Below are 9253 nucleotides of genomic sequence, written 5' to 3'. Positions count from 1 at the left end.
TACATTCATGGCAGGGTAAGATCGATATAAATTTTGTAAATATATGAGCAACTAATGTTTAATGGTATAATGAAATTACACACGTTGTCGAATAAGATAAAACGAAACGTTGACCAGAAGATAGAACTTGAGATCCAAGCACAAAGCAAACTAAACATTCACTAAGTCACCATAAACCTTATTAATTTCTGGTTAGGTTCATTGGGTACCAAACAACTTCAGAAAGAAATAAATCATCATCACATAATAGTAAAACTGGGTAGAAAAAAAGAACGTAATTGTAAAATTTCTAGGAACATAGATGCATACCTTGATCCAGCAATATAACCTTGCTCTGTCCTAAAAAAAATAACCTTTGCTCCACCATGTGACATTACACCATGGAGTTTCTCCGTTTATTACACCATGGAGTTCCTCCGTTTCTGTCTACAGTTATATATATATATATATATATATATATATATATATATATATAGGATAACATCAGGAAGCGCAGCTACTAATATTGTTGCAATTAACCGTGATTAATTAGTGTCCTTGTCCGGCAGTGACTTGGGCAATCACCCGCATGTGCTCCATTCTTCCGGCCGGTCGATTCAGTAGCTAGCTTAGGCTAGCCAGCCTTGTTTCATGCTTTCTCCACTAATCAATCAAGGTGTCTAAATCCTTGCAGTTGTGTCTCGTTGGAACATTGCAGATTGCCTGTAGGTGCGTGTTCGTGGAGAAACATTGCAGATTGCCTGTAGGTGCGTGTTCGTGGAGAAAGAACTCCCCTCGGAGCTACAATCCGGTCCCACGCCAATATAAATTCCACGTTAGCAATTGCTTGTGCTAACATATATTGGCCTACAAACTGGACTACAGGGACAAACTAACTAACGGCCAATAAAAACTGCATGATAGTATCGTCCATTGCTGCCTGCACCTTACGCTTACAATTGCTTTTGCCACCTTGCTTTTTATGCCTCCGTAGCTACATGTAAGATCCATGAACCATCGTTGGCATGAACTGGCAATTCTCTCCTGGACTGAACAACTCAGCTGCTCAAAGGAAGTGTAGGAATAAGAACGTAGTGGTCGAGGAATCATCAATTTCAGAGATGGCAGCAGCGCCGTCCAGCCTGCCGGCCACAATTACCAGATCCATCGATCTGAAGATTAGGGTTATCACACAGAGGTGTCATTGACGGAAACACTTAGAGCATGACACCATTGGAGGAGAGAGACACGTATGAGGCACAGGAAAATAGATCGATCTAAAGAACGGGAATATTACAGAGGGGTTTGGTTTAAATATGGTGCCATCTCAGTATCCACGGGGAAAAGCAGGATACGACCACCAGATTTAACATCAGTAGTTATAGAAAGAAGGAGCAGGATTTGAGATTTGCTGAGTTGTGATTCACATCCAATGAACCCACATGCAGTCAAACACGCACACATAGCCCAGTTGACTCCCAAGCATGTTGATTGATTCTGGCTATAGATGCACCAGCACATACGTACATACGTATGCACACGCAGTCGTACATGTAACAGAGATCTCTTCCGGCAGCTAGCACGCGCACGTGAGGCACACATCAAGGCAAGAGATTCTTGATCGTACTGACCTGGATTAAGCTTTGCCGCCGCCGGCCGGAAACACGCACATGGCAGTAGCGGCCTGTGTCTATAGGCAATTTTGATGGATGTCGGCGGCGGCTGCATGACGTGAAGAAGAAACAGGTCGGGGAGAGATTGTTTATTAGATATCGTTCTGGAATTTTATCTTCTCAACATATCGTTCTGTTTTGAACTCCAGGCCAATATTACGGTGGAAGGAGGCCTCCCGGTTGTTCATAAATATTACGGTGGAAGGAGTCCTCCCGGTTGTTTATATTTTAGTCCAACAGTAAATTTACACTGTTATAATTCGGTCCCACCGAATTAACGGCTGGTAAATTCTAATTAATGTTGGAATTTCTTGAGAGTCTGTAATTAGTATAGGTATAGAAGATAGATAGATAGATGTGAGCTGTGAGCGCACCACAGTACGTACTACTAACTTACAGGGTACGTATTCATTCATGTTCCTCATCCATCGCCCAAACCCCAATATTCATTAGTTTATTTTATTCTTTATTTAGTATGTACGTATTCAACTATTCATCCATGATCCATCCTTAAATTTTAGTGTACACCAAGTTTTAAAATTCTAATGTATAATTTTTTAATTCAATCTTTTATGGTATGTATTCAACCATCTTAATTTTTTGCCAGTCTGTGTAAATGTCTAGGGTCTAATCATCCGATGTATAAATTTCTGCATTGAGAAGGATATCTTGGACAATGTTGATCTTGATTGTGCCCTTTATGACTTTGCATCAAGAAATGCCCGAAGAAACTTTTCTGAAGCACTGAAGTACTATTGTTGTCGATGGAATCAGTCAAATTTGGTTCTTATTTGAGGTAATCATGTTAGTTTCACTTTGCTATCTTTTTAGTATTTCTGTCGTAATATGGCATTGGCCAACAACTATTATAGTCAAATCTTAAACTAATGATGCGTGGTTGAAAATTTACTGAAGTTTATGTATCACGCATACATATATAAGGTCTTAGGATATAGGGGCCATGTCTTCGAGTTCGCCAAGGGCCTCCCAAAACACAGGGCCGCCCTGTTGGTGTGCTTAATTAAAATGTTGCTACATTTTTTATGTTTTGTGATGATGTTACATTTGCAAACATAAAAAAAGAAGGTGGACCCTCCAGGTCTCACGTTTAAGAGAGATCAGGACTGTGGAGGAAGCTGCTAATCAGAACCAATCGCCGGCCGGCCGCCGACGGCTAGCACCGGCTTGACTTTCCTCCTCCACGCCCCCTCTAGATTCCCACAACTCCCGACCTCCGCCTCTGTTGCGAAGAGATCCGCACGACCTCGCCCCTCCTCCATCACCCATGTCCGAACAACCGGTGGCCGGTCTCCATGCCGCGGAGCACGCCTTATCCCGTCCGCGTCGCTTCCCCTCGGCGGCCGGCGGGCCGCCGGAACCTGACCTACCGCGGCAGCGCCAGCTTCCTGAGGTGATTTGCTTCTCTAGGCCATTGATCTGGTGAATACTTACTTGGTCCTTACCGAACGGCAAATCGGGGCTGAGCTATCCAATGGTCTCTGCAGATTGTGGACTTAATTATGCACAGAAAATCTGATTTTTGATTAACAAGAATTTATTTATGTGGCTTAATTTTTGTCAAGTACTTAATTATGCATAGAAAATCTGATTGCTGATTGACAAGAATTTATTTATGTGGTACCTTCGAAAACTTTGCAGATGTGCATATAGAGTCTATGTAGACTCAATGTGTAGTTGTAACATTTGCTCATTTGTGAACTGCAATCTGAATTAGGAGAACCATTCCTAAACCAAATCAATTTTCCATTGATCCTTTTTTTTCCTGTTGTGGTGTCATGATAATATGTCCATTGAAGTGGTGATGCAGATTTGGAACATTACATTGTGATTGTTGTGCCATTGTTACAAGTATTTGTGTTTTACGGTAGTTTAATGATGATTTTTATTGGCCAATTGTTCTGAAATTCATTTGACCATGTTTGGGTGCTCAAAGCCATGCTCTTTGCAAGAAACTATTATCCTTACTGTTGATAGCTGGTTGGTGTGAGCAATGAAGCTACTCAAGTGTTCTTTGGTTTTGCCACTAGCAGTGTGACATGATTGATTCGAAAGTGGCCTTTGATTTGAATTTTGAAATGAAGTGGAGGGAAATTTTAAAGCCAATTTATTAGAGGTTGGATGGTTTAGAGGAGCAGTACTACACTAACAAAGCAAACCCACAACAACTGCTACAAAGGACACAAATATGGATTGGGTAAGTACCCACTAAGCTCAATTCTAATAGATGAAAGTTCAGCTGGATTTCAGTTGCTCCAACAGCGAATGGCCTGTGCAGCGGTGGCCTAAAGTGAGAAGTTTTGTGGAAGGAAGAAGATAGTGAGGTTGCTAGCGTTGGGGAGTCCCCATTGTCACGGTTCAGAAAGTCCCTTTTCCACGGCACATTCCGTCACATTTACCTAGACCGTTTCAGACGTAACAGACAGGCAGCATTAACTCAGTGCTCGTGGTGGGCCATGTCGTCCTGTATAAAGGGAAATGCCATATGGCATACTCTTCAAAAACACGACCCATTTCGAATCTTGCAGCAAACAGACGACTAAGATAAAAGTAGCATTGGTGCTCGGGCTCAGATTAGCTTTTTCGCTATATTATGTACTTCAGGTCATCGTTCTTATTATTGCAATACTCTGTTTTATTTAATACCATGTGATGCATGCTGGATAACAGTCTTACAGTGAAATATTAGTTATATATACAATTTGATAATGGTATATAGATTTATGTATGTGATGCTCATATGTTAATTATTATATGAATAATCCAAATTATAAATATTATAATTTAATTGGTAACGAATTGTGATTTATTTCCCACGTTGATTATTTCTTATCCTTTGAGAGATATCACTAGTCAAGGTATATATAAAATACAACAATGTTTTAAAATCATTTAAGCTTACAATACATAATACAAGTGAAAGACACATTTATACTAAATATTTTTAATTATTTATATATCATTAAGTTAACAATATTAATCATGTTTATATTACGACACAACTCTACTTTTCTATTGTATTTATGTAATAATAAACTCAGAGTCCATTGTTGTAATTTTCAGATTTTCCCATTGTTACAAATACAAAACTACTATGATAGAACTCCAGTAATCATCAAAATATTTTACGATATTTCTCTGAACAAAAATATTTAAATATAACCCGGGCAAAAAGCAAATAACGAACTCACATATATCTATGGTATAACTTGTGGCATTAATTAGATATACATATTGTGGCCACGTCTAGTTTTTCTATATTAAAAAATTAAGATATTTTTCTTATTTAACAAATATGTTAATAGAAGTTTCTGGAGTAGGATTGTCTAAGTAATAGAAAATTGAAGAGTGTGTTGTCAACAAATGGTTTGTCCTCGACTTAGCTCTCTCCGATGATAATTTGCATTGACTATATATTCATTTTACCATATATATACCTTTTGTTCTTGCCCACCAATGCCATCAAACAAAATTTACTCACCAATGCCACTGAATTGTACCCCAATTGAAATCTCAGACTGCCTCCCTCGTTCCCCTAACTTCTTCCTCCTGAACTCTCTTGTTTCACCACTAAAAAGGATCTCTCTTGTATCTCGCTAGTCGTATGGCGAACCCTAGGTGGGTTGCTGCAAGCCCACGACCGCCTGACCATAGGGAATTGATTTTGTAAGCACTATCATTATTATTTGTGATGATGAAATGAGAATGAATGTCATTTTTCTTACGTTTTGGTGTGAATAAAGTGTAATGTGTGTTTGCTGGTAAGTGCAAGTCTGAGGCAAAAAAAAAACAATCCATGTAACAGGAAACCCTTTGAAGATCATGTGTAATAAGACTGTCCTTGTGCTGCTCGGGATTGTGAGATGCCTCAGATACATAATTATTTTATATGTCCTCAAATAACACCATCAATGATAAAGGTTGCCTGGTGTGCAATCAGAACCGTTTGGAATGGTGTTGCCGAGCCATCTGTGGCAAGGGTTTCTAGTTATTGAAATACGAAGGTACCAAAAGGATCATGAAACCAATCTCAGACCATCTCCCTGGTTCTACCAACTCCTTCCTCTCGAACTATCTCGTCTCACAACAGAAAAGGGTCTCTTTTGTGTCAAGTCGTACGACGAACCCTAGGTGCGACACCACAAGCCCGCAACCACAACTTAACCATAAGGAATTGATTTGTAAACATTGTCATCATTATTTGTGATGATAAAATGAGAATGAATGTCATTTTGCATATGTTTGGATGTGAATTATGTGAAACATGTGTTTGGTGATATATGTGCAAGTTTGAGGCAAAAAAGAGAAGGCAACTCAACTGGCTGCCATTTGAGAACCATCTATAACTAGAGGATACTCCACGCGTTGAAGTGAGAATTGGTTGATGAAAATTTGGCTTGATAACATGAAAACCAAACCAAACATATATATGACTTGTTGTATTTGATTATGTATGACTATAACAATATTTATTGAATATAAGTATAATAATTAAATAGAAAACATTTTTTCCATGCATGGTTGAATGTTGTGGTGGGTCTTTGCATATTGTGGTGGGCCTTATCCCATTTATAATTGTATGATGAGGTGGCATGCTTGAATGTTGAGATAAATAAATTAGTGAGGACGACTCTTTTAGGTATATAGGATAAGACTGTCCCCGTCGTAGGTGGTTCAAGATGGTGACTTAGTGAGCTTTCTCAGATACATAATTATTGTATAGTCTTTAAATAAAGGGTTTTTATCATTTATTCTACTAGTTGTGCTCCACCACTCAGTTTTGCCACTACGAGTTTCAACTGTTAAAAAATGCCATCACTCCGTTAGGAGTATGCTAAAAAAATGCCACTAGACACCATTATTGTCAACTGAAAGCCCGTTTACGATGTTATATGACCAAAATACCCATGGACTAACATGTCTGCTCTCCCTCTACCTCACTATGATAAAGTGTGGGCCCCACTCGAGCCCCAACAACGTTCTTATTTTCCTCTAAAATCATTCACATCATACTCCTGACAAGTGGGGCCCGCACTTGTCATTTTGAGATAGAGAGAACTAACATGTGGTTCTAGGGTTATTCTGGTCATGTAACATGGTCAACAGGTTTGACCTAACAATAACGATGTTGAATGACATTTTTGAGCAAACATCTAATGGGATGATGGCATTTTTTAGGTGTCCAATGGCATTTTCGAGGAAACATCTCATGAAACGATGGCATTTTTGAGCAGTTGTAACTTCTAATGACAAAACTGAGTAGTGGGACACAACTAGTGACATAAATGATAAAAACCCCTTAGATAAAAGCCATCGGCGATGATCGTTATCCCAAATGGCTTGCAATCAGGACCGCCTGGAATCGGCAACCTAACAAACAGCTTTCAAGCCATGAAGAACACAGAGGGCCATCTCCTTTCTACAACCAGAGCCCTTATATCCTCCCCAAACGTCGGATGGACAATCCGGTCATTGCCTGGATAGAAGAGAGAAGAAAAAAAGCCACCCAACCGGGCCCTTCACTTATTCCGAGCGTGTCCGGCCAGTCTACAAATCCCCATACCGAGCCCACATATGGGGAGGATATGCGGATGTTCAGACGTGTCCGGACAATCCGTCACGTAGGATGCGGCCCATCGTCGACCACCTTTTTTCATTCTTTATTCTTTCTTTCCTCTATCTATCTCTATTAATCACAACGCCGGACGCATCCGCGGACATATGGGGCCTCAAATTAGCCCAGTCCGGTTGTAATGCCCTTACCGAGCCCTCAGTGACAAGGGTTTCAAGTTATTGAAATATTATGAAGATACCAAAGGGACGACAATGCATTCAACCATTCAACTTTTATATGGACTCTTAACGGAACAGTGGTCTACAAAAGCTCAGGCCGTAGCTATAACTACTGCCAGCAGCTTCAGAAGGAAAAATCATTATTCAATTTATTCTTGCAGAAGTTCAGGTTGGCCTCCTGCTCAGAGTGTAGTCTTGAGCGTGTCTTGGATCACAGTAGCCACTGCAAATGATGCCAATTGGAAAATTCCCATGAGCACAAATAAAGACACCAAACCCATACACACCAAAAGAAAAGAAAAAAAGAATTGGAGAACTTAATCTTTAGAGAGCTGCAGATCACAAATATATGCATCCCTACCTCTTGGTTTAGAAGATTTGATAGTGCCGGCCAGATTGTTTTTCGCAACATTTCTGCACGAAGGTAAAAAATATTGTGAGTGAAAGCCACTGGGAAAGGAAGGATAGAAGTGGATGCAATTTCTGGTGTAAAACAAACTGCACTACTTTTCGAAAAAACTGCACTACTTACAGTTCAGTCAAGTCCCCGACAAGAACAAGGGAGAGGACCTCCAGCGGCACCGTGCCGGTCAGCATGTTCTCCTGAAGCTCCAGCTCGACAAGCTTCGTCAGACGGCCCAACGACGCCGGGATAACTCCCGCCAGTTTGTTCCCATGCAACCTCCTGAAGATAGGCACCAACAGATTGTTTTCAGCAGTTGGAGACAATTGGTATACATTTCAGCATCTCGTCGACTGAAATTCATTGCAGCAAGACTCATACAAGAAACGCAGTCTCCCGACTGCCCCAAGCGAGGAAGGTATCACGCCGGTGAGATGGTTGTCGTAGAGATCAAGGCTGACCAGGCGTGTCAGGTTGCCCAGGGTTGTTGGTATTGGTCCACTCATATTGTTCGCGTACAGCTCCCTGTGAACATGAGAAAATCATTCTGTAGAAAATTTTGAGTTTAATTTGACAAGTCTGCACTCTGCAGCAAGTTGCACTAGTTCTTACAGGTACTGCAGGTTCTTCAGTTGTCCCAGTTGAGGAATCAGGGTGCCTGAGATGCCCGCGTTCCCCAAATCCCTGCACAGTGAGGAAGGACACAAGTATGATTCAGTTAATCATGCAGTTTTTGTCCAAATTAAAAGTTCCTGAATGTCGAGAAGAATTGTGAATACTGCATGATGGTAACTTCCTGTCATAAAACTAATTTGGACCTTCAGAGCAGGAAGGAGAAAAGAGAAGCGGCATACACTCGGATGACGGAGTTAACGTTGTTGCAGGTGACATGGAACCAAGTGCAGGGGTTGACAAGCGTGGGATCCCAGCTCGTCAGCACGTTGTTGGGGTCCTTCCACACCTGCCTTTGCGAGTAAAGGATGTCGCCTTCGTGTAACAACAAATTTACGTGATTCAGCACCAAATATTTTGAACAAGGAAGTCACTTGACAATTGTGAGCTAATTAGCATGTACTTTCTCCGTTCCTAAATGTAAGTCTTTTTAAAGATTCCAATAAGGGACTACACATGGAGCAAAATGAGTGAATCGGCACTATAAAATACGTCTATATACATTCATATGTAGTCCAAAATGAAATCTATAAAGAGACATATATTTACGAACGGAGGGAGTATGTATATACCTTCAGTGTTGCTGCTGGCAATGGTTGCAAGAGCGAGCAGGCAGGCGAGGAGGAGTGCTGCTCCGGTCTGAGCTTCCATTGCTGGAACGGTGAGGTGTAGTATGCTAGATCAGGAGGGTGTACGGGTCCTTATATATATGCAG

General features: G+C 40.8%; 1 protein-coding gene across 2 annotated transcripts; it reads right to left on the bottom strand.

The window, feature by feature from the left end:
* Window positions 1-7497: 7497 nt before the first annotated feature.
* Window positions 7498-9253, bottom strand: LOC109732329 (disease resistance protein BAK6). 2 transcript variants are annotated; one of them, XM_020291511.4, is made up of 7 exons: window positions 9111-9225; window positions 8721-8853; window positions 8479-8550; window positions 8248-8391; window positions 7996-8148; window positions 7825-7877; window positions 7498-7686 (listed from the first exon to the last, which is right to left on the bottom strand). In XM_020291511.4, exons 1-7 carry the CDS (start codon window positions 9187-9189, stop codon window positions 7646-7648), a joined length of 675 nt encoding a protein of 224 aa, XP_020147100.1. In that variant the 5' UTR covers window positions 9190-9225; the 3' UTR covers window positions 7498-7645. The 2 variants fall into 2 exon arrangements, with proteins under 2 accessions (XP_020147100.1, XP_040258998.1); XM_040403064.3 differs by lacking the exon at window positions 7498-7686 and having other exon boundaries at window positions 7766-7877; window positions 9111-9253.

This window comes from Aegilops tauschii, chromosome 3, assembly GCF_002575655.3.
Source record: "Aegilops tauschii subsp. strangulata cultivar AL8/78 chromosome 3, Aet v6.0, whole genome shotgun sequence".
NCBI classification, from domain to species: domain Eukaryota; kingdom Viridiplantae; phylum Streptophyta; class Magnoliopsida; order Poales; family Poaceae; genus Aegilops; species Aegilops tauschii.
Note: the sequence above shows the minus strand (reverse complement) of the source record. Positions and strands in the feature narration are given on the sequence as shown.